The sequence below is a fragment of the Macrotis lagotis genome, chromosome 1 (genome assembly GCF_037893015.1).
Source record: "Macrotis lagotis isolate mMagLag1 chromosome 1, bilby.v1.9.chrom.fasta, whole genome shotgun sequence".
Lineage (NCBI taxonomy): Eukaryota > Metazoa > Chordata > Mammalia > Peramelemorphia > Peramelidae > Macrotis > Macrotis lagotis.
In genome coordinates this window covers 293,950,347-293,975,178 of record NC_133658.1, presented here as the reverse complement: position 1 = coordinate 293,975,178, position 24,832 = coordinate 293,950,347, and the positions used below count along the sequence as shown (strand labels likewise).

The 24,832-nt window shown below is 40.1% G+C and overlaps 1 protein-coding gene across 4 annotated transcripts in view; it reads left to right on the top strand.

The window, feature by feature from the left end:
• The window catches only part of LRSAM1 (leucine rich repeat and sterile alpha motif containing 1), a 40,194-nt gene that overhangs the window by 1,394 nt on the left and 13,968 nt on the right, over positions 1 to 24,832 (top strand). Inside the window, exons 3-16 of one of the 4 annotated variants that reach the window (XM_074211113.1) lie at positions 656 to 712; positions 3,021 to 3,065; positions 4,543 to 4,623; positions 5,735 to 5,803; positions 14,651 to 14,735; positions 16,463 to 16,584; positions 17,358 to 17,448; positions 18,058 to 18,188; positions 18,445 to 18,474; positions 19,730 to 19,852; positions 21,286 to 21,425; positions 22,081 to 22,125; positions 23,439 to 23,509; positions 24,458 to 24,557. In XM_074211113.1, coding sequence (XP_074067214.1) covers positions 656 to 712; positions 3,021 to 3,065; positions 4,543 to 4,623; positions 5,735 to 5,803; positions 14,651 to 14,735; positions 16,463 to 16,584; positions 17,358 to 17,448; positions 18,058 to 18,188; positions 18,445 to 18,474; positions 19,730 to 19,852; positions 21,286 to 21,425; positions 22,081 to 22,125; positions 23,439 to 23,509; positions 24,458 to 24,557 — 1,190 coding nt within the window. Of the gene's footprint in view, positions 1 to 655; positions 713 to 3,020; positions 3,066 to 4,542; positions 4,624 to 5,734; positions 5,856 to 14,650; positions 14,736 to 14,771; positions 15,935 to 16,462; positions 16,585 to 17,357; positions 17,449 to 18,057; positions 18,189 to 18,444; positions 18,475 to 19,729; positions 19,853 to 21,285; positions 21,426 to 22,080; positions 22,126 to 23,438; positions 23,510 to 24,457; positions 24,558 to 24,832 lie in introns of those variants that run through there. The other 3 variants (XM_074211114.1, XM_074211115.1, XM_074211116.1) reach the window with 3 other exon arrangements.

Genomic DNA, 24,832 nt, shown 5'->3' with positions numbered 1-24,832 from the left:
ACATACTTGCTGTGTGACTCATGAAAAGTCAGTTTTACTTCTCAGAACTTTAGTTTCCTCATTTGTAAAATGGAGACAATAATACTTGTGAAACTTACCCCACAAAGTTTACCCTAAGAAAAAAATACTTTGTAAGACACCATATAATTGTGATTATTACTGGCGCTACTCATGGTGTGAATTTCTGTTGATGTAAATTAAGTTTTTGTCTTCTGTTAAAATGTTTAGTTTGGGCTCACATGATTTCTGAGGTCCCTTTCATGTTTGAATCTATGATCCTGCTATATATGGTATTAGGTACTAGAGAAGCAAGAGTAGATGATGTTCAACTAGAAGCCAACTTCATCATAAGCATTTTATAATATTTTTACATAATTTCATAGCATATAATTCATGAGTTTTTTCCAACTCTATTTACTGTTTTATTTGACCCCTTGAATGTCATCTTGTTATAATTTCTGATCTGTTTGATTCTGTGACCCCAGGCAACTGGCTTCTTCCTTCTCATGCCTTGCTTTTTTCTTCATAGGGAAATGATTTCCATAATCCTTTTCAGATCTTAAATTCTGTGATTCTGTGATCAGATTTCCAACTTTCTAAGGTTGCTTAATCATTGTTAATCTTGAAGGATTGTTTGGTAATTTTTTTCTTTTAGGCAAAAGAAGCTGGTGCAGATGACATTCTTGACATATCCAAATGTGAGCTCCCAGAGGTAATGTGATGGTGGTACTTGAGTTATATGTTTAATTTGACTTATTTTCTTGGATTTTCTGTCTTCAATAAGGACAGGTGTTTTTTAAAAAAGTTGCCAAAATGAGATAGTAAAATTGAAATTTCTGTAATTTTTTCCTCAACTGACAAATTACAGGTGATAATTTGACAATGTATGCTTTTCAAAAAACCCCCCAAAAAATTAGAAGAGATTACTGTTAACCTCTTAAAATGCTAGAAGAGTATGGATTGGGGGGGGGGGTTCATGGGTTTTCTGGCAGGCCTTTCCAATGGGATATTTCACATTTTCTTCTAGTTTTTCATTCTTTTGATTTTGTTTTATTGTTTCCTAATTTCTCACAAAGTCATCAGCTTCCTTTAGCTCCATTCTACATTTGAAAGAGTTATTTTATTCAGAGAGCTTTTTAAATCTCTTTTTCCAGTTGGTCAATTCAGCTTTTTAAGGCATTCTTCTCCTCATTAGCCTTGTGGAGTGCTTTTTCCATTTGACCCAAACTGGTTTTTAACCTCTTATTCTTTTGGGTGTTTTTTTGTATCTCCTTCATTAAGCTGCTGACTTGGTTTTCATAATTTTCCTGCATCACTCTTATTTCTCCCCAATTTTTCCCCCTATCTCCCTTATTTGCTTTTCTTTCTTTTTTTTTAAGGTTTTTGCAACGCAAATGGGGTTAAGTGGCTTGCCCAAGGCTACCCAGCTAGGTAATTAATTATTAAGTGTCTGAGGCTGGATTTGAACTCAGGGACTCCTGACTCCAGGGCCGGTGCTCTATCCACTGTGCCACCTAGTTGCCCCTCTTATTTGCTTTTCAAAGACTTCTTTTGAGCTCTTCTATAACCTGAGACCAATTACTATTTTTCTTGGAAGCTTTGTATACAGAAGCTTTGACTTTGTCGTCTTCTGAGTGTATATTTTGCTTCTCTATGGGACCAAAGTAATTTTCTATGCTCAGATTTTTTTCCCCTGTTGTTTGCTCATTTCCTCAGTCTATGACCTGTTTTACTGTATTTCCAAAGGTTTTGGAGGGTTTTGGTCACACACACCTCCCAGGACCTTAATTCTTTCAGTATCTGCTGAGAGGCTCTTGCTGCTCTCTTGGCCTGTACTGTGGTCTGTGGATAATCACAGGCACTCACTTCTGCCCTGGAGCTGTGAGGAGGGTCCCTGCTCCTCTTTGATAGTATGGAGGCCCAGACTGGGCTCTACATCTGAGTGTGGGCAAAGCAATGGAGTCTTGGTAGGCCTTTTCAAAGTGGGAAGAAATCTGTAGTTAGACTGCCAGGGGACCTTGTAACTCTTCACAGTTTTACTCCAAGGTGAGAAATAGTTCCCAGAGGCAATGTGGAACTTTGAAAGTCAAAAAGAGACATTCAAGGCTCTTTTTAATGTGAAACTAAGGAAATCTAGGCCTTCTTATAACTCTTTCCCTTCAAATAAGCTTCACAGAATGTATGCCCGTGGTTTTCTTGGTTGGTATTATGAATATTAATGTATTAATAAAGACACTGTGACAGAAGGCTAAGCTTTGTTTTATTGATCAATAGTTTTACTTTGTTTTAAGTATAAGCTATTAAGTCCCCCCATTTTATGTTACTTTTTTTTTTAAGGGTTTTGCAAGGCAAAAGGGGTTAAGTGATTTGCCCAAGGCCACACAGCTAGGTAATTCTTAAGTGTCTGAGACTGGATCTGAACCCAGGTACTCCTGACTCCAGGGCCGGTGCTTTATCCACTACGCCACCCAGCCGCCCCTTTATGTTACTTTTTAAAACTTATTTAGTATTTTATTTTTCTCCTATTACAGGTAAAAACAATTTTTAGCAATCCTTTGTGAAATTTTGAGTTCCAAATTTTTTCCCTTTCTCCCTTTCCACTCCCTTAGATAAGCTGTGCTTTTGTTTTTTCAAGGCAGTGAGGTTAAGTGACTTGCCCAAGGTCACACAGCTAGGTAATTATTAAGTGTCTGAGGTCAGATTTGAACTCAGTTCCTCCTGAATCTAGGGCCAGTGCTCTATTCACTGCATCACCTAGTTGCCCCGATAAATTATTTTTTTAAATGCTCGATCATTGGTGACTATTGATCAACAATGGCAGGGCAGAAATCAACCTCTACAATTGCTCTCCAAACTCTCAAGATGTGTATCTGGAACCTTCAGCTGCTTTCTTCCAAATGCAATTCTTTTCTGTTTCATTTCCCACCCCCATTGTGTACTTACTATCCTCCATTCAGGGTAAATTAGCCAGTGGAAGGTTATTAGATGGGAGCTAACACTTTACTTTGATTTTTCATTAGATTCCATTCGGGGTTTTTTCAACATGCAAAGTACTACAGAAGAAGGTAAGAAAGTCTTTTAATTTTTAAAAAAAAATTTTGCAAGGCAACAGGGTTAAGGCACTTAAGGTCATACAGCTAGGTAAATATTAAGTGTCTGAGCCCATATTTGAACTCAGGTTCTCCTAACTCCAGGGCTGGTGCTCTGTCTCCTGGGCCACCTAGCTGCCCTGCAAGTCTTGATTTTGAGGGGGAGATTTTGGTGGTTTTTTAAATTTAATTTTTGGCTTCATTAGGTTTGTTTCCATAATTGTTGTTCTGATTGGGATCAACAATAATCATAATTCACATTTCTGTTGGGCTATGAGGTTTGCACTGAAGTTCCCTTGTATATAACAACCCTGTGAAGTGGGTCATGCAAGTATTACGTTTTCATTCTACATATAAAGAAACTGAAACCCAGAGGATGAATTGCCCAGAGTGTGACAAAGTGTATGTTAGAATCAAGATTTGAATCCAGGTTTCTTGACTATTGCTCTAATATAGCTGCTTCTCCTAGTTCAACTCTTGGTCCCTGAGTTATTCCTCTTTAAAATTTCTCCTTTGTCCCACGTCCCTCTCCTAAGAGAGACCAGAACAAAGCCATTGATATTTCAGAAAAACACACCTAACTTTGATCCAAATATTTTCTAACTGAAAATAAGAAACAAGCTTTTCTGCCATGGCTAGATATTTAATTAAGCAGGTTGAATGAGCTACCAGAGACTGAAAAATTGGTGGTGTTAACACAGTCCTTTGTGGGAATATCTGATGATAGTGGTAAAGTGCTGATTACTGTCATCCTTATAGGATGACATACTCACAGGTCAATGTTACAGGTGACTTTAAAGTCATCCATTACAACCTCTTCTTGTGACAGATGAGAAAATAGGGCCCAGGCCATGGGTGACTTCCTATGTTCACACAAACAGCTGAGCCAGAATTTGAACCCAGACCCTCTAGTTTTGAATCAGATGCACTTTGTACTATACAGAATGCGTTTTTTTTTTTTGATAGAGTAGAAAAAGCATTGAATTTAGAGTCAAGATTCCAGCTGTGATTTTGCTACTAACTTGCTCCCATCCTTGGTGCAAATCCATTTCTTCCTCAGGGACTCAATTTCTTCTTCTGTCAAGTATGAGAACTGGACTAGATCTGGTTTCCTTAACCTTAACCTTTTCCTCTTTGGCAAACTGGTGGGCCTGTGGGCCCCTTTTCAAAAGAATGCTTTTAAATAATTGAAGGACTTACTCAATTTCAGTTAGAGGTTAGTGAAAATAAAGATAAGTTTTTTTTTCCCCAACCAAGTTCATGGAACACTCCAGATTAAGAACCCCTTGATTAGACAGTTTCCAAAACCCCTTCAATTCTAAGTTCCATCATGCTAAGGTTGGATATCTGTTTCAAATGTATATATACTTTTCTTTTCAGTCTTAAACTGCACAGGATGCTTTTTTCTGAAACCTTTTAGATTGTAACACTATTCCAACTTATTTCTTTATAGGTGTTGATTGTTCATACAAATTTCCTCACTTCCTTGGTTCCCCCCAAATCTTGCAGCCTCTTGAGCCTTGGAACTATCAAGGTAATATGCTAGTTCTCCTCAAGAACCTTGATGTTGGCTTGAGATCAGGGTCATTTTTCTGTTATTTAGTTGTTAGTAAAACTCTGCTAACTTCCACATGTATATGGTATCATCTGTAGGGATGGGTAACAAGAATGAGAATACACTAAACCTGTGGGTAATTTAAAAGTAAACCATGGTGAATCCTATGATAGTTGGGCTTGTTATCACATAGCCTGATCATATTCTCTCCCCAAATATAACATGTCTGATATATAATCCAAGGTGACCAAGATGATGAGGAGCTTAGGGATGGTGCCAGCAAAGGCTCTTGTAGAGGAATTGAGGATGGTCAGCCCGAGGAAAAGAAAATTTAGGGTAGTCATGAGAGATGTGTTTTAAGGACTTCCTTCTGGAAGGTGGATGATGCCCATTTTGCTTTAATCCAAGGGGTAGAACAGGAAACAGTAGTTAAAAGCTGCAGAGACAGCTTTCAGTTAGGAAAGGAAAAAACTCCTAGAATGGGGCTATATAAAAGGGGACTACTTTTTCATTACTGGAGATGTCCCTGGAGAGGCCAGGAAATACTGGTTGATGATGTGGCAGAATTTTTTTGATCACGTATGAGGTGGCCGTGGTGCCCTGAGGTCCCTCTCCGCTCTAGGGTTCTGTGACCAATTCTGCGTGATCAGTCATCACGTGATTACTGAGGGTCTGCTGAATACCAGGCTTTATAAAAGGATATAAAAAATAGATAGACCTGATCTTGAAGGACAAGAATTTTCAGTTTAATAGGGGAGGAAAAATATCACATGAAAAGTTAAATAACATAGATAACAGTATATGAGACATAAGGCTGTGCATAATTCATTATTGAATAAATGATTACTAATCTAAATTTGATTTCAGAAGAGAGAGAAATTATCCTGGGCAAGTCTTCATGATGGAAATGGAATTTGAGCTGGGCCTAGAGGGATAGAGGTGAATGGACTAAAGTTTCCATTATAAGGATGTCCCCCCCACCTTTACAAAAGAGGTCCCAGGGCATCCTTCTATTCTATGGAAGGTTTCATTTGATGATCTTTCAACTCTTTGACCAGTGGTATGTGAAAGATTTGTCTTCCCTTGGCAGGTGTTAGACCTTCATGATAACCAGTTAACGGCTCTTCCCGATGCACTTGGACAGCTAACATCTCTTCAGGTACCCTTCATACTCAGAACTGTGGTCCCTGAGACTCATGAATGGAACTTTGGTGAGCAGCTGCAGGAAGGGCACATCTCTCCTTCAATTCTGTACTTTGTCCTTGTGGTGTCAAAAAGGCCATAGTGGCATTCTGTCCTGTGGGGCTTGCTCTCCTCTGGCAGAAGGCCCCTTTCCTCTGTGCTTTAGTTAGGAGGTCCCTCTCTACTTCTCAGCAAAGACAGATGATGACAGCAGAAGTAGAGAGTTTGGAGGGTTGTGAGGATTTAGAGGCAATAGTGGTCACTTTGAGATATCAGGGAAGGTTTCTTTGAGGAATGGATTTCAACTCAGGCATTGAATGAGATGTTAGACTTAACTGGAGAGAGTAGAGAAGGGCATTATAAAATAGCATGACCAAAGACTCAGAAGAGAGACCCAGGTGTGTTTAGTGAATCCAGGCAGATAGGTAGGTTGCTGAATAGAACATAGGCCCTAAAGTCAGGAAGACTCTTCTTAATCTGGCCTCAAACACTAAGCTGTGTGACACTGGGTAAGTCACTGAAATCAGTTTGCCTCAGTTCCTCTATAAGATGAGCTAGAGAAGGAAATGGCAAACCAGTATCTTTACCAAGAAAACCTCAAAAGGAATCATGACTGAACAACAACAACAACAACATCACTATAGCATGGAATGTATGAGAATAGTAAGATATAAGGTTGGAAGGTTACAAGATGTGTCTTGGACTCAAAAGATCTGGATTCAGATCAGCCCTGATAATCAGCTAGGAGACTATCCAGAACTTGCCTGTGTCTCTCAGCCTGTTTTTTTTTAACCGATAAAATGAAAACCACAATATGAACATTACTTCCTTTACAAAGTTGTTGTAAAAAAAAGTATTTTGCAAACCTCCAGGACCTGTACAAATAGGTTTTATTGTTTTTGAAGATCTGATCTGTGGTTTCACTAGATTATGGAGCTACTGATGAGAAAACTTCACCTGCCAAAATATTTTTTTTTATTTTTTTTTTCAGTTTTTTTGCAAGGCAAATGGGGTTAAGTGGCTTGCCCAAGGCCACACAGCTAGGTAATTATTAAGTGTCTGAGGTCGGATTTGAACTCAGGTACTCCTGACTCCAAGGTCGGTGCTCTATCCACTGTGCCACATAGCCACCCCACACCTGCCAAAATATTGATGTTTGCTTGGCCCCTTTTAGTTTTAGTAGTGAGTGGTTAAGTGATTTGCTCTGAATTGCACAACCATTATGGATCTGTTTAGTAGAAGATGAATACCAGGCTCATTGAGTCTGAATGTGACTCTGGGACCACTAGACTTTGCTACCTTTCATAATAAATCAGTTGCTTTCTGTGAAATTAAGATGTGTTATGATTTGTAGGTCTTGAACTACAGGAAAAGAAATTTATTAGGCAGAGCATGTTCAGCATTATGCTGTAGGAAGATCAGTTGGAAGTATTTCTTCTTAATTTTAATCATCATTTAGAATTTATTAAGCTTTTTACCATATGCTAGTCATACAATGAAAAACAAAACCAGTCCCTGCCCTTGAGGATCTTTTTTGGCAAAGAGAGAAAACATATACAAATAAATATGTTTGATGTACCTAATTCTTATTGAATCCCTTAAATATCTCCATATCCAGGGATCATAGTCTACTTCTACTATCTCTCTTCTACTCACCTTTCTACCTTCTCTTCCTTACCACTGCCTTTACAGATACATGATAATTTGGAGAGGGTTACAAAATAAGATTGATGCTCCAAGCCTAATAGAAAGTGTACCTTTCAAAATGCCATTTACATCAAGAGTAAAAAACTATAGAGTCTGAATACAGACCAAAGCATATACTATATTCATTTTTAATGGCTTTTTTTTATGGTTTTTTCTTTTTTTTTTTCCTGATTCTTCTTTCACAACATGACTTCTATGGAAATATGTTTAGCATAATTGACCATATGTCACCTGTATCAGATTACTCACTGTTATGGGGAGCGAGGAGGGAAGGGAGAAAGGTAGGAAAATGTGATACCCAAGATCTTAATGAATGTTGAAAACTACTTTTACTTGTAATTGGGAAAAAAATTTTAAAAATATACCTTTCCAACTTTATCTCCCACTCTTCTTCTCCCTAACTCTGTGCTCTAGGGTTGTATTGTCAAAGTCAAATGGAAATGGATCCCTGCTGGCTGCATATTGAATTAGAAAAACCATAAATTAACATTATCCGTGTTGTATTTTTCTTTATTTTGTTAAACATTTTCCAATTACATTTTAATATGGGCTTTACTTAATAATTTGCAGACTGGGAGTTTGCTCTAGGTTTTATATTAACAGCTGGTGGAATCAGGAGGAACCTGATGGTGATACTTGAGTTGGGCCTAAAGGAAGTGAGGAATTCCAAGAGGCAGAAATGAGGAGGGACCATGTTCCATGCTTGAGGCTGACACAGAGAAAGAGATGGAATGTTTTATGTGAGGAAGGGTAAGAAGGCCACTTGACTGGACCAAAATGTATAAGGAGGGGAGCCACATAATTGGTCTGGAAGGGTGGAATGGGATCAGGCTGTGAAAGATTTAAAATATTAAACAGAGGAAAACTAGGAGCCACCAGGGTTTACTGACTAAAGAGCAACATGGCCTGACCTCCATTTTTTGTTTGTTTTGCAAGGCAATGGTGTTAAGTGACTTGCTCAAGGTCACACAGCTAGGTAATTATTAAGTGTCTGAGGTTGGACTTGAACTCAGTTACTTCTAACTCCAGGGTTGGTGCTGACTTCCATTTATGGAAAATCAAAAGGCAGCTGTGTGAAGGATGGATTGGAGAGGGGAAAGGTTGGAGTCAGGGAGACCAAAGCGGAAACTAGTGATGGTCCATTTTAGAGGGTTAATAGAGCCAGAGCTAGGTAAAGGCAGTGGTAAGGAAAAGGTAGAAAGGTGAGTATAAGAGAGATAGTAGAAGTAGACTATGATCCCTGGATATGAAGGTATTTAAGGGATTCTATAAGAATCAGGTACATCAAACTTGTGAAGTGGTTGATGATTAGAATGGTAGTAACCTAGTTAGAAGTAGAACAATTTGGGAAAACTGTTCTAAGAGCACAGTTCTAAGAGCTTTTAGTTAGAATACTGTGGCAATGGATTAGAGGCAATTCTTTCTTCATTTCTTTCTTACTTGCCTAACCTACCTTGGAATCCTCCCCTCCCAATTCTTTTTGTTGTTGCTTTTTTGGACCAGATACAAGTGGCCATTCTTTTCCTCCTCTTTTTCTTCACTAATTGGGTGTTGTCTCAGTCAAACTGAAACCTGTTTCTCAAAAAGATCAAGGTCTCCTACTGTATCCAGGGCCATCTCCAGTCATCTTGATCCATATCTAGCCACCAGAACCAGATGACTTTGGAGGAGAAAGCAAGGCTGGTGACTTAGCACATCCGCTTCTCCCCCCCCCCTTAATCAAATTCACTTGTGTGTCATGGCATCATATTCTTGATGTCATGGTCTTCTTTGAGAATGAAGGACCAGGGGGTGGAGCCAAGATGGCAACAAGAAGGGATTGCGTCTTAGGTGCTCTCTCATAAAACTCATAAGCTAAGGACTCTAATTAAACTTTCAAGAGACAGAACCCACAGAGGGACCCAGGAGGAAGTTCTCCTACTCAAGGTAACCTGGAAAAGAGCAGAAAGGCTCTGCTCCCTGGGGTTGGGGGGGCAGTCCGCCAGAGGGGTGGCCCACCAGAGCGAAAGAACTTCAGCCTCCCAGAGGCAGCAGCCCCAGGGTGCTGGGAGCCGCAACTCGCAGCAGTGGGGGAGTCTCCTGAGTTACACCCCGGGGAGCACCAGGCACAAATTGGGGGAACAGCAGGGGACCTCTGCCAGAGAAAGCACATGGAGCCCAGCCCTCAGGGCACACAGCAAGCAGCCTGGCTAGCACAGCCCAGATCCAGGAAACAGAAGCAGGTGGAGCTGGTAAGCAGGAGCCCTCAGGGCATGAGCCCATTGAGCTGAGGGAGGGGAGTGAAGAGAGAAAGAGACTGCTGAGCTCCGTCCTCTGGCCCTGGAACAGGACTCTGGGGTTCTGACCACATTCAGATCCTGATTGCAGTCTAGGCCCCCCCCCACAGAACAGCAGGGCCCCCCTCACCTCGGCCCCGTGGCAGAGGGGGGCGCATGTGGTCATTCACAGACCAGGAGGAAAGACAGAGCCTCACATACTGAGACCCTTGTGGGAGTGTCCCAAAAGCTCAGGAAGCACCCCAAAAACAGGCTAAGGCTGGGAAGATGAGCAAGCAGAGAAAAAAGAGGAACACCATTGAGAAATATTTTCCCTGTGAGCCCAAGAAGGATCAAAATACTCAGTCTGAAGATGAGGAAGCACAAGCTCCTGCATCTAAAGACTCCAAGAAAAACAGAAATTGGGCTCAGGCTATGACAGAGCTCAAAAAAGACTTTGAAAATCAAATGAGGGAGTTAGAAGAAAAACTAGGGAAAGAAATGAGAGAGATGCAGGAAATACATGAAAATGAAGTCAGCAGCTTAGTCAAGGAAATCCAAAAAAATGCTGAAGAAAATAGCATGCTAAAAAACAGCTTAGGTCAAATGGATAAAACAGTTTAAAAAGTTATGGAGAAGAATGCTTTAAAAAGCAAAATTGGCCAGATGGAAAAAGAGATAAGAAAACTCAGGAGAACAAATCCTTCAGACAAAGAATAGAATTCAGGGAGTTTGATGAATTTACTGGAAATCAAGAATCAATACTTCAAAACCACAAAAATGAAAAATTAGAAGAATATGAAATATCTCATTGAAAAAACAACTGATATGGAAAACAGACATAGGAAAGATAATTTAAAAATTATCGGAATACCTGAAAGTCATGATCAGGAAAAGAGCCTTGACATCATTTTCAAAGAATTACTACAGGAAAATTGCCCTGATATTCTAGAAGCAGAGGGCAAAATAGAAATGGAGAGAATCCACTGATCCCCCCGAGAAAGAGAGCCCAAAAAAACCAACCCCCAGGAATATTATAGCCAAGTTCCAGAACTCCCAAGTCAAAGAGAAAACATTACAAGCAGCCAGAAGGACACAGTTCAAATATCGTGGAGCTGCAGTCAGGATCCCACAGGACTTAGCAACTACATTGGAAGCTCGTAGGGCTTGGAATATAATATACCAGAAGGCAAAAGAGCTTAGAATGCAGCCAAGAATCAACTACCCAGCAAGGCTGAATGTCCTCTTCCGGGGAAAAAGATGGACTTTCAATGAACCAGGGGAATTTCAAAAGTTCCTGTTGAAATGGCCAGAGCTGAACAGAAGGTTTGATCTTCAGATACAGGACTCGGGTGAAGCATAGAGATGGGAGGAGAAGGGGAAAATATGAGGGACTTAATGATGATGAGCTGCATGTATTCCTGTATAGAAAAATGATATTGATAATACTCATATGAACCTTCTCAGTTAATAGAGCGGGTAGAGGGAACTTTTATAGTTGAAGCACAGGAGAAAGCTGAATTCGAAGATAAAATATGATGTAAAGATGGAATCAATAGAAAAAAAGGGAAATGTAATGGGAGAAAGAAAAAGGAGAGGGGGGAATAGGCCAAGATATTTCATATAATAAGATTTTTCTTTATTACAATGAGCTATTGCAATGATATGGAAGGGGGGGAAGGCAAGGGGGAATGAGGGAAACTTCACTCTCATCAGAGGTGGTTAGGAGAGGAAACAGCATATATACTCAATGGGGTATAGGCATCTGGAGTAAGAAGGAGAGAGGGGGGACAGGGGGAAGGGGTGGGGATGTGGAGGATGGACCATGGGGGGAGAGTGGTCAGATATAACACATTTTCTTTTTTACTTCTTGCAAGTGGCTGGGATTGGAAGGCTTGTCCGGGACCATAGGGCCAGGTGGATGCTGGGCCTAAGGGGTGGTAGGGGGGCTCAGGGCCTCTTGACCCCAGGGCCAGGGATCTGTCTGCTGCGTCACTCAGCTACCCTACAGCAGAGCCAGTGAAAAGAGAGCGAAAATATAGTACATGGTAGTGGAGAAATATGAAAGGAGGGAGTTGCGATCAGCAATGGCAATGGTGGAAAAATATGGAAGTAACTTGCTATGGACTTATCATAAAGAATGTGATCCACCTGCAACAGAGTTGTTGGAGTTGGAACACAGACTGAAGCACATTTTTTATTATTATTATTTTGGGGGGGTGCAGGGCAAATGGGGCTAGGTGGCCTGCCTGGGGCTTCATAGCAGGGTGATCGTTGGGTGTCTGAGGCTGGATTTGGACCCGGGTGCTCCTGGCTCAAGGGCCAATGCTCTGTCCGCCACCCAGCCACCCCTACTATTATTACTGTCATATTTTATTTGGGGTCTTTTTTTTCTTTTTCTTTTTTGGTTTTTGCAGGGCAGTGGGGTTCCGGTGGCTTGCATGTCACATGGCTGGGTGATTGTTGGGTGTATGGGGCTGGATGTGGACTCGGGTGCTCGTGGCTCCAGGGCTGGTGCTCCATCCATTGCGCCACCTGGCCATACCTACAATTATTACTATTATTTTTTTTATTTTAATTTTTTTCTCTCCCCTTTACTTTATCACTCAAGCGAGTCTATATTTTTTGGGGGGAGGGGGTATTTTATTTATTCTTAAACAGGAATATTTTATTAATGTAAAAAAACATTTGTACAAAATGAGAATAAATATTAAAAAAAAGGAAAAAATAAATCCAATTCACTTGCAAAAAAAAAGAGAATGAAGGACCAACACCAACAACAACCACTGCCCAGTCCAGTCTGAAGAAATATTGTACTTTGCAATTAGGTTTAGTTGTTGTTCCTCCTGATCACTTTGAAAAGTACATCATAGTTATCTCTGGGTTTTTCAACTGCAGCAAAGAACCAGGTGCTCAGCAGGGATCAGGGAAAGGAAGCATCGTCTCTGTTTTCAGATTGTGTTCAGGCTTTCTGTTCTCATTCTGGATCCTCTACTTTCTCTGGAGCCAAGAAATGATTATAACAACTTGCAGTAGTAGGATAGGGATAATGCAGGCCCAGGCAGTGCTTTTGCAATTAGTTTTCATTTACCTACTGGAGAAGTGGAGGTGACATGTGCTTGACTAAGCCCAAGATGGTCTAGTGTCCAGTTCCTTGGGATTATTTACCAGATCCTTTTTTAGGAGAGTTCAGTTAAGTTCAATTCAGCAAGCATTTGTTAATCACCTGTTGAGCTGTACTAGGCTCTGGGGATCAACAGACAAAAACAAAACTTTCCCTACTCTGTCCTGGGGAGAAATGGCAGGTAGCCTAAGAAGTAAATACAAATTTTCTATAAAAGAGATGCAAAATATTTTCCATGGGATGAGAACCCAACAGTTGATGGAATAGGTACCAGACTTTTGTAGTAGGGAGCCCATGACTATGGGAGACAGAGGGAGGAGGGATGGTATCCTAGGCAAGCCTGGGTAAAGTAATGGAGGTGAAAGAGAAATGAGATATAGGCCTATTTGACTGGTACACAGAGAGAGAAAAGATAGAGGGGAAAGAGGGAAAGAGAGGGAGAGCACAAGTAAGTATGAATAGAGAGAGAGAGAGAGAGAGAGACAGGAAGAGAGAGTAGGCACATAAGCAAACATGAGGTGAACTAATCTTCTAAAAAGAGGCTAGAACCAGATTGTGAAAGACTTTGTGGGGTTTTTAATTTAAATTTTATTTTTTTTCCAGTTACACATAAATAGAGTTTTTAACATTCATTTTTTTTTAGGTTTTTTTTTTTTTGCAAGGCAAATGGGGTTAAGTGGATTGTCCAAGGCCACACAGCTAGGTCATTAATAAGTGTCTGAGACCGCATTTGGACCCAGGTACTCCTGACTCCAGGGCTGGTGCTTTATCCACTTCGCCACCTAGCCGCTCCTTTAACATTCATTTTTTTCTAAGATTTTGAGTTTCACATTTTTGTCCCTCCCTTCCCCTTACCCCCCCCCCCCAAATGGTGAGCAAGCCAACATATCTCCACTTTAGTCATGCTGTGAAAGAAGAACCGGAACAAAAGAGAAAAAAGCATGAGAAAGAAAGAGAACCACAAAACATTTTAAGTGAAAATAGTATGGCCTAGGCTGCATCCAGACTCCACAGTTCCCTCTCTGGATATGGATAGCATCTTCCACCACAAGTCTTTTAGAACTGTCTTTGATCACTGCATTGCTGAGAAGAGCCAAGTTCATCATAGTTGATCATCAAATAGTATCTCTGTTTAGGTATACTGTTATCCTAGTTCTCCTTTGTGAAGGACTTTAAGTACCAAAAGAAGAGTTGTGATTTTATTCTAGAGACAGTAGAGATGCTGAGGTTTCTTGTGCAGAGAACAAACATGATTAGAACTTTGATGTAGAGACATCAGATTAGTTGCAGTGTGGGGATAGTTCAGAGAAGAGAGAAATTGAAGGCAAGGAAACCTGTTAAGAAGCTACAGCTGTGATCCAGTAAGACATGATTTAGTGAGATGTGATGAAGGCCTGCCCCAGTGACTGGGTGAAGAGAGGCAGCACAGTTGACAGTTACTAAGAATGGTAAAGCAGATTGCTTTGAATTTATTTATTTATTTATTTTGCTTTCTTTGAAGGTACTAATGCCTAATGAAATGGGCAAGGAGCATTAGGAAGGACAAGTACTTTTTAGTGTATTGAAGGGCCTGAATAATAATTGTTCACTCTATCATTGAGAGATGAACTTTAAGTATGCCCTTTGAATAGTATCTTTAGGGCTCCCAGGTCCCTCCCGTGGAAGCTCTGCTGTTACCCTGGAGAAGCCATGGCATAGACAACTTGTAGTTTCTTATTCTCTTTTCTCTCTGTCTTAGGTCTTAAATGTTGAAAAAAATCAGTTGAAATGTCTTCCACAGTCCATCGGGGACCTGGCCCAGCTCCAGACCCTCAATGTGAAAGGTATGAGAGCAAAAAAGACTCCCTGAGTTAACTGAATTAGATCTGAGCCATCTAGTGCCTGTAATGCTCTGAGGAAGCTTGTGGCTTAGTGAGTAGAGCCCTAGGCCCAGAGTCAGAGTGTGTCCTTGAGGAATTCACTTAACTTCTGCCTGACAAAAGGGATCCTCTGGAGGGGGAAATAACAACACTCCAGTATCTCATGAAAACCTCAAGTGGGGTCTCAAAGAGTTAGACACCACTGAAATGACTGAACAACAACAACACATGCTTTCAGCAGATATCAAAATTGAAAGAAAGTATTCTATAAGGAAAAGATGCCACAGACTAAATGAGCTTGTGATCAAGAATGAGCCCCACAGTGATTAGAGATAAGGTTTGTCACAAATATTTTGAAAATATATTTTATGCTCATAAAACATTTAAGAATAGATTTTGATATTTTGTTTTCACATTGCCCAGATTTCCTCTCATATCTCATGTCATACTCTTCCCAGAGAGCCATCTCTTATAACAAATTTTTTTTAAATGAGGGAAGGAGAAAAAAACATGCAACAGATCAGATGAATACATCAAAAAAAATATCCAAGCCTACTCCTGATGCTATATGCAGTCTTCTACTCTTAATGGATCTCCCAACTTTGCAGAGAAGGAAGGAGGAGTATCTTCTCATATCCCTTCTTTGGAGCCAAGCTTGTTATTTATTATTTTCAAAACATTCTATTTTTGATTGATTTATAGTTGTTCTTTCCATGTATATTGCTGTAATCATTGTGTATATGGTTTTCCTGCCTCTCTTTACTGCACTGATCAGTTCAGATAAGTCTTTCTGTGTTTCTCAGTATTCATTAGGCATTTCTTATAGCACAGTAATGTGCTATTACATTTAAGTACCATAGTTTATTTTGCCATTTCCCATTGTTCAGGCATGTATTTGTTTCCCAGTTTGTTGCTACCATGAAAAGTACTGCTATATATATTTTGTTGTATTTGGAACTTTCTTTTTTGTCAATGATCTCCTTGGTATATATGCCTTGAAATAGAATTTCTGGGTCTTATTCACTTTATTTGCAGATTCCAAATTGCTTCCCAGAATGGTTGTAGCAACTCATAACTGACATTAACATGTCAGTTTTTCCACAACTCCTCCAATACTGACAATTTCTATCTTTTGTCTACTTTGCCAATTTGTTGGGTATGAGGTAAGATGTCAGGGTTATTTTGATTTGCATTTCTCATATTATTAGTGATTTTGATCCTTCTTTCATTAATGGTTTGCAGTTCATCTTTTTAAAAATGTTGGTTCATATCTTTCATGTTCTGTATTGAGGAATGGCTTTCAGCATTATATAAATTCTGTTTATTTTCTATATTTCATGGATATCAGACATATTTCATATAAAGATTGTTTTCCCCACTTGATCATTCCCCTCTTCCCCACATGGGGCTTTAATGACTTCTCAGATTCAAAACATTTTGATATAGGGAGGAGATGGGATTGGAAGTCAGGCCTGGGGACTCAGGTTTTCACTCTTTCTCAATGCTTCTTAGGCAGGTTGCTTCTCCAGGTAGTGCTTTAGTATCTTCATTTAGGGCTGTCAGCATCTTTTAGAGAGAGTGAATCATGTTAAATGTATTGAATGTGTTGGAATAAGTAACAGAAGATCCCTGGAGCCCCCAGGGCTTCAAGAGTTGGAGTACTGAGATGTGGGCTTGCGGTTTTTCCATAGATAACAAACTGAAGGACTTGCCTGACAGCTTGGGGGAACTTCGTAGCTTGCGTACACTTGACGTAAGTGAAAATCTGATACGGAGACTGCCCCAGATGCTGGCTCATGTCCGGACCCTAGAGGTAAATTAGAGCCATGTTCATCACAACTTGAATTCTATTTGATTTTCTCCATCAGCATAATGGACAGTTCTCTCTTTTAGGAAAATAATGAATCAAATGTTTATTAATCACCTACTATGTACCATTAACTGTGCTAGACCTCAGGGACACAGAAACAATCTTTTAGGGGAGCTAACAGGTACACTTATAAATAGACATAAAATAAACTCTAAATAATTTTGGAGGGGGAGGTTCCAACAGTTGGGAAGGGTTAGGTAAGGGGCACTGGGAAAGACTTCTTATAGGAAGTTGCTCTTGAGGTGAACTTTGAAGGAAACGAGGAATTCTAAGAGGCAGAAGTGAGAAAGTAGTGCATTCTAGGCATGGGGAGCAGCCAATACAATTGCATGATGATGGAAGTTTTGCTTGTGAGGTACAGCAGGAAGGCCAATTTATTTGGACCATAGAATGCTTGAAAGGGAATAATGTATGGTAAGGCTAGAAAAGTAAGTGAGGGTTTTGGCAGCACTTGAAGTGCCAGACAGATGAATTTATCTTTGATTATAGAGTCAATGGGAGCCCTCTAGAGTTTATTGAATAGAGGAATGGGACATGAAATGAAGAGACAGTCCCAAGAATTAAAACCTGGGGGATGTTCCTCACTGTTAGAGCAAGATTTCTTTGCTTTTATTTTTAAAAAGTTCTAGGAAACTAGCCTCAGACTGCTGAATATTGGAAGAAGGGGAGATCTCAGGTATGTTGGAGGCTTTGCTTCCATCCTTGATGTTTTACAGACTTTGAGCCTTGATGCTGCATCCATGGTCTATCCACCTGAGGCAGTATGTAGTTTGGGTACAGAGGCCATCCAGCAGTTTCTCTGCAAAGGTAAAATCTAGGCTTTGGTTTCTGATATTGTTTTGATCACTACATGAAGCTCTCAAACATGAGTAAAGGCATTGGATAGGAAGAGAGACATGTCCAGAGTGTTCTTTGAACCCCTTTGGTATGCTTTATTAATTTATGAGCTAGATCCCAGGATCTTTCTGAAAAATAATTAGTTCTTGGGACAATTTACCAACTTGCTTGGGACTCCAAATCCTTTCCAACTCTTTCCTGTGCCTTCCATTAGATAATCACTCCTGTCTATTCCAAATTTAAATACTATAAATAATTGTTTTATAGTTGGTTTTATCTGCTTCTAGTATCCATATTGAGAATCTTTTCCATTTGGCAAAATCAGGCCCCTACCCTTTTCTGTGTTCTTTTAGTCCAGAGATACATATGCAGGTGATTGTTCTCAGGCAAAAGGGATTGAGTAATCTCATTGGAAAACTTAAATTTGTCAGGGAGAATTTTCTTTTGATTAGAAAATCAATCCATCTTGGATAGTAGATAAGTGATGGAAGAGGATGTTTAAGTTTCAAGACCAACTGGGGGCTCTGGTCTGGCCTTTTTCCTTGTCATTTTGATAAGCCTGATCCAGATTTTTTTCAGAATCTGGACTTGAATACTACCCACCCTCCCAGTTTTTACTCCCAGTGTTGGAAAGAGATGGAGGAGAAACTTCAGTGGATAGTACTGATGGATCAATTTGCAGCTATGTAAAGGAGGAGACTGAGTGGCAGGTGAGAATTGGCATGTTGACTCAGAGACCCCCCCACTCCAGACACAAATACTTAGGGGGCTCATGGTCTTTGTCCACTCCTGTCAGAAGGGTACATAGAAGAAGCCCTAAATGTTTCCTTGTCCTGCCTTGAGTTTATTCCTACAAGTGAATCCTTTGTACTTCAAAGACTGCACTAAAACTGAGCATAAGATGGGTTTGCAGGGGTTCTTGTCCAGTTCTCTTTTTTTTTAACTGCCTTCATTTTTGTTTTTCAGAATAAATTCTTAGATTATGAGAAGAGAAAGGTGAGCAAACATGCTGAAGTCCTACATCTTTGAAAATTGGAAGCCTTCAAAAACAGAAGGGTTTGAATGGACATACTAGAAAAACCAATGTTTCGTTCTCTCTGAGAAGAGAGAATTGAATTATAATTTATATTTTTAGAACTAACAGAACTATCTGAAAAAAACTGACATTGCTGTTCCTATGTTGGTTGGTAGCAGAGTTGTTAGGAGTATTGATCTTGGACCTGGTTTCAATTCCTGTCTCTGACATTTAATAGCTATGGAGCTGTGGGCAAATTACTTACTCTTTTGAGTCTCCCTTTTCTGATCTGCAAAATGAGCATAATATCATCTGTAGCATTCAAATGTATATTGAATATTCCACAAAATTTAAAACTATATAAATATTAGCTTTATTATCATTGTTGTTTAGCCCCAAGGTATGTCTGAAGGACTAGAAGACCTAAGTAGTATTAGCCCCATTCTATACATAAACACTGAGAACAGAGAAGAGGGTCGGTCTCTCTCTCTCTCTCTCTCTTTTTAAGGTTTTTGCAAGGCAAATGGGGTTAAGTGGCTTGCCCAAAGGCCACACAGCTAGGTAATTATTAAGTGTTTGAGACCAGATTTGAACCCAGGTACTCCTGACTCCAGGGCCAGTGCTTTATCCACTGCGCCACCTAGCCACCCCTAAGTGAGTCTCTCTTGAAAAAGTATAATCCAATTCCTCTTATCAGACAGGGTAGAAAAGGCTTCCTGTGGCAGACCAGATGTAACCTGGCTCTCTGCTAAAACAAACCGTGACTGTTTCAATCAAGAAGCTAATGCAGCACTCAAACCAAATATTTCTGTATCCCATGCAGACTTTTTCTCTCTGATAGTAATTTTTAAGCAGTTGGGCTGTAAAAGTATAGGCATTGTTTTTCTCCCTATAGTCTTAGTTTTTTTCTGACCTTTTCTTGGGTATGAAAGAACTATGTGCTATGTTTTAGCTTGATTTTTACAGGGTGGAGCATTAACTATTCTGGTTCTTTGCCCCAGAAATACCTTGAAGTCTGTATATACTTCTCCATCTTCTGTATCTGTAACTACATGCAGAAACCTATAGAGGTTTCTTCACTGTGAAAAGTTGCATATTATGGAGAGATATTTAGGCTTGGGATTTGATCTTTATGTTAACTTACTGACCTAGATTCAGAAGAGAGCAAGATCTGGGAGCATCTCTTTCCATTTTCTTGCCTTGACCCTCTGGATTCCTGTTTTGTTTTTTTTTTAGGAACAAAAAATGCTGGAGAAGTTAGAATTTGAACGTCGTTTAGAAATTGGTCAGCGGGAGCATGCACAGCTCCTCCAGCAAAGCAACATTCAAAAGGATGAGATATTGCAGACCGTCAAAGAGGTGCGTCCCTATCAGGGCCATGGGCAATAGCCAATAGTGACTGTTAGCATGGGCCTGGCTGGTCTATGTTGGATCCCCCAAAGCTTTTTTTGGCAGTGAGGTAAGATCCAGAGAAGTGAAAAGTTTGAAGGCTGTTGTTCTCATATGACTGATCCCCTTGGAGACTTCTTCCCCTCCGCAATCCATTTTTACTTTATCCTATAAATTTGAGATGACTGAGAGACAAGCTAGATTTTTGTGGCATGTGAATACTGTCCTGGTGCCTTTATTTCCCAAGACTTTCCACAGGATTGATGCTTGAGATCACATCTCCCTCAGTTTCACGCTTTATTTAGTGAAGAGGGAAGGGAGAGGGATAGATCCTGCCATAGTTTGACTGACAGTGCCACGAGGCCCATCATTTGGAGATTGTAACTTGTACTGACTACATCCCTGACTGGCATCCAAATTTTTAAATCATTCTACTGTCGCTCTAGTTAGACTTGGGTCAGATTTCCTGACCTTGCTACCAGACAGAAGTTTATATTTAGCACATTGCAGATTTTGTCATCTTCTGTGACATCCTGTGGATTGCCTGCCTAACCTTTGAGTGATCTTGATTTGGGATGAGACTGTGTGGTTAGGGTTAGGGTTAGGGTTAGGGTTAGTCCTGGACTTGGAGTGGGAAGACCTGATATGAATCCCAACTCTGCTTGGTGACCTGGTGACACTAGGCAGATCATTGTGCCTTTTTAAGGACTCAGTTTCCTCATCAGTGATTCATCTTGATAATGGTTGTGTGAAGTGGAAGAACATCAGATAACACACACTTCTCTCTTCCTGGGGAATTGTGGGAGAGCCATGTGTGATCATAGAGCTGGAAGAGATGTTGGTGGTCTTCCAGTCATATCCTTTCATTTTACAGAGAAGGAAACTGAGGCTCTGAGTGATGAATCATCTTTCCCAAGATCTCATGGATACATGGCAGAGCCAGAATTTCCACCCATGTTGTTTGACTTCAGGACTCTTTCATCACAGTGTCCTATTTTATGTTAGTTCTTTGGTACAAGAGAATTCAGCCAGGTGGCAGTATTTCAGGAAATGATTTGTGTATAAAATATGAGGGATCAATAAAACTTTAAAAAAAATTAGTTAAATTGAAGGAATAAAACCAAATCACCTAGGTCCCTTCTAATCCAGCTCCGACTAAAATCCTATGAATCTCTGTTGGACCACAGATGGATTCCTCACCATCTCTTTCCCTGCCATTGTTTTATTTGTATGATGTAAGAAGAACAGGGATTTGTGAATACAGAAACATTTATCTATTCCTCATTTCTGTCCTTCCCTCAACTCTGATCCTAAAAGCTGCTGCATTCCAACTTATTGAGGAATGGGAACTCTAATTCCTGGGATTTTGCAAACTGCCTCAAGTGCTCTGCTTTCTTCCCCAGGAACAATTTCGGCTGGACAAAGGCCTGTGTGAGCATCAGCGCTACCTGGATGGAGAGCGTCAGCGTCTACAAGAGCAATTGAAGCAAACAGAGCAGAGTATCTCAAGCCGGATTCAGAGGCTCCTTGAAGATAATCAGAAGTAAGCCCTCTGGGTCCCCAGAATCCTCCTTCCCCAGCCTTCAGTGGGCAGCTTGCTCCTTATCACATAAAAGTCTTAGCATCCGAGCCAACCTTATATATGGATAGCTTCCTTCATAGTTTGATTTGAAGGACACTGGGAAGGCCCCCTACCAAAAAATACCTCCCATTAGAAATTATGGATACCTAAGATTTTGCCATTCAAGATTCGCTCTTTGGGTGAAAGCATCATTTCTTTAAAATGCAGTTGTCCCAGAAGAGTTGCATATCATCATTATCATTTTAGAGTGATTTGTTCATCAGGGCCTTTCCAAAGTGACTGCCAGCTGACAACAGGTTTTATTCTTATAAGGGAGGGAGCTATCGAGGGCATGTAGAGGTTAAGGTACTGGACCCCTGAGACAAAATGAGGGAATCTAGAGCATGCCACTGTACTGGGGAGAAGAGAGGCCTCAGAAGACAAATTTCCTCTCCATCATTCTGCTGAGAACTAGCTTTGCCTTGCTTGCATCCTCTGGCAACAAGTCTTGATTGCCTTAAGTGCTTGGTCCTGGGGCTAGGTATTTTAATTTCTCATATATGTCAGGGATACAGGAACAGGTTCTTGCAATATTAAAGCGATCTGCTCCTGAGGAACTGTTTGATTCTTTCCACAGACAAAGGAAAAATTCTGAAATCATGAAGTCACTAGAAAATGAGAGGTAAGTGTTTAGCTTATCAAAAGCTTGTGGAGGGCAGCTTGGTGTTGCAGTGGATAGAGCACCAACCCTGGAGTAAGGAGGAACTGAGTTCAAATCTAGCTTGGACATTTAATAATCACAATGCTGTGTGACCTCAGGCAAGTCACTTAACCCCATTGCCTTGCAAAAACCCCAAAAAAATGCATTTTAAGATTTGCAGAGTGTCTGGGGGCAGCTAGGTGGCTAAGTAGATAGAGCACCGACCTTGGAATAGGAAGAGCTGAGTTCAAATTCATCCTCAGACACTTAATAATTACCTAGCTGTGGGACCTTGGGCAAGTCACTTAACACCAATGCCTTGCAAAAAAACCTTAAAAAAAAAGCTTGTGGAAGTTTCTTATGAGCTGTGAGAATTAGGTCAAAAATTTTACTAAAAATTCTCAAAAGGACTGGGAATGGAAGACTGACTCATTTTATCTACTACTGAGAATTCATTTTCCTTCAGAAATGATTGGATTAGAAATTAATTACTAGGGGTGACTAGGTGCCGTAGTGGATAGAGCACTGGCTCTGGAGTCAGGCATACCTAAGTTCAAATCTGGCCTCAGACATTTTAATAATTACCTAGCTGTGTGGCCTTGGGCAAGCCACTTAACCCCCATTGCCTTGCAAAAAAAAAAAAATTACTAGCTTCAGATTATTTTAAAATATCCACTAGAAATTTATATTCTTTTTTTTAAAGATTTTATTTATTTTGAGTTTTACAATTTTTCCCCCTAATCTTACTTCCCTTCCCCATCCCGTATAGAAGGCAATTTGCCAGTCTTTACATTGTTTCCATTATATACATTGATTGAATGTGATGAGAGAGAAATCATATCCTTTATATTGTTTCCATTATATACGTTGATTGAATGTGATGAGAGAGAAATCATATCCTTAAGGAAAAAACATAAGTTTAAGAGATAGCAAGATTAGACAATAAGATATCAGTTTTTTAAAGAAATTTGTATTCTAAGGTCACCTGGATTCCCAAATATCATCAAGGACCTTCATTGACATTTTGACTACTGACATCAATCCACATCAACATCTTGCCTTCTCTATCATTAGTACTTATATAATTGGCAGGATCTCCCTTCTTTCAATATGTTTTTCCTACTGTGAGACTTGCAAATTGACTCCTCAGCACTTCTCATTCCCTAAGAGAATTCACTTAATTACTGATAGAGCTTTGGGGACATAGGTACTTAATTAGAATGTCCAATGAATATCTTCATTTGATATAACTGGATTTGATATTATATTTTTTTGAATGAATGAATACTTTCCAGGATAAAGATGGAGCAACTCATGGCCATAACCCAGGAGGAGACTGAGAATCTACGCCAAAGAGAAGTTGCCTGTAAGTCTTAGAGGCAGGGTCCAAGTCTTAGTTTATGCAGCCATTGGTTATATGGAGAAGAGAAAGACCTGTGTTGGGCAACTGGCAGAGATTTACTTGGCAAATGTGTGGCTGTGGCTTATACTCTGTATTCTGAGGCTAATCAGTTTTTTCTTTCTTGTCATCTCCTGGGAAGATAAAATCTACTCTTCATTATTCAGCGTAATGGAGAAAAGCCTACACATGTCAGAATTATGGTTAATTGAAATAACATATAAATTGTGTATTAGGAATTAGTTTAGGCAAATGAGGCAGCCACTTATCAGCTAAAGTACTAATTTTTTAGTTTAGAATCTCGCATCTAGCTAGCTGGATTTAGAGTGGGAAGACTTGGACCCTTCAGCCAGCCACAAGATCATATGTAGCAAATATTTTCAAATTTGTAAGCAATACAGTAGAGAAGACCAGTTTAATTCTTTAAAAAAGAATTATTTTATTAGAGCATCTGCTTCTCAATTTCTTGCTCCATGTTGTCCCATATTTCAGTTATTTCAGGCTTAGGTTTTCCAAAGGCAATGATGCCATAGAATTCTTCCCTATGGTGTTCCTTTTAGAATAGGTCCATCTTACTGTCTGAGGCAGTCAGGAGGGTTTAGTCCAGAGAAATGGGGTCTAGAAGGAGAGTGGGATGATTTAGGGATAGGGATGTGCTGCTGGTTAATGCATTTGCACTTTTCCATGTCAATTAGAATTTTTGGGGCCAAGCAATTTTTATGAACCAAGTAACCTGATTTCCCTAAATACTGTATTTACTAACATAATGGTTGCATCTCTATTGGGATTATCTAGAGCAGCATTGTGTGAATTATGTAACAGAGCAGTTGCTTAATTGTCAGATGCTAAAGTTAGACTTCCAGTGTCCCAAACCCGTCCTGAAAGATTGTGATAGGTCTTTGATGTTTTCCTCAGCTGCCATGCAACAGATGTTGACAGAGAGCTGCAAAAATAGATTCATTCAAATGACCTATGAGTCTCAAAAGCAAAATCTGGTCAAGCAAGCCTGTTCCAGGTAAGGTCTAAAGGAGCCCTAGACCTGCTCAAGAGGGATGGGGCTGGGCACAGCTGGTGATTGAAATGCCTGTGCCTTTTCTTCCCTCTTCTGCTTCCATGTTATCTTAAGTGAATTGTTTCCTGGAAGGAGGCTGAGATTTAGTGAGAAAAGCACTGTTCTTGGGGCTGGATAACTTGGGTTCATATTCCTGTCCTGCTAGTTAGTAACCTCATAGTCACTCAAGAAAGCTGTCTTTTCTCTGGGCCTCAATTTCCTCACTTCTAAAAATAAGG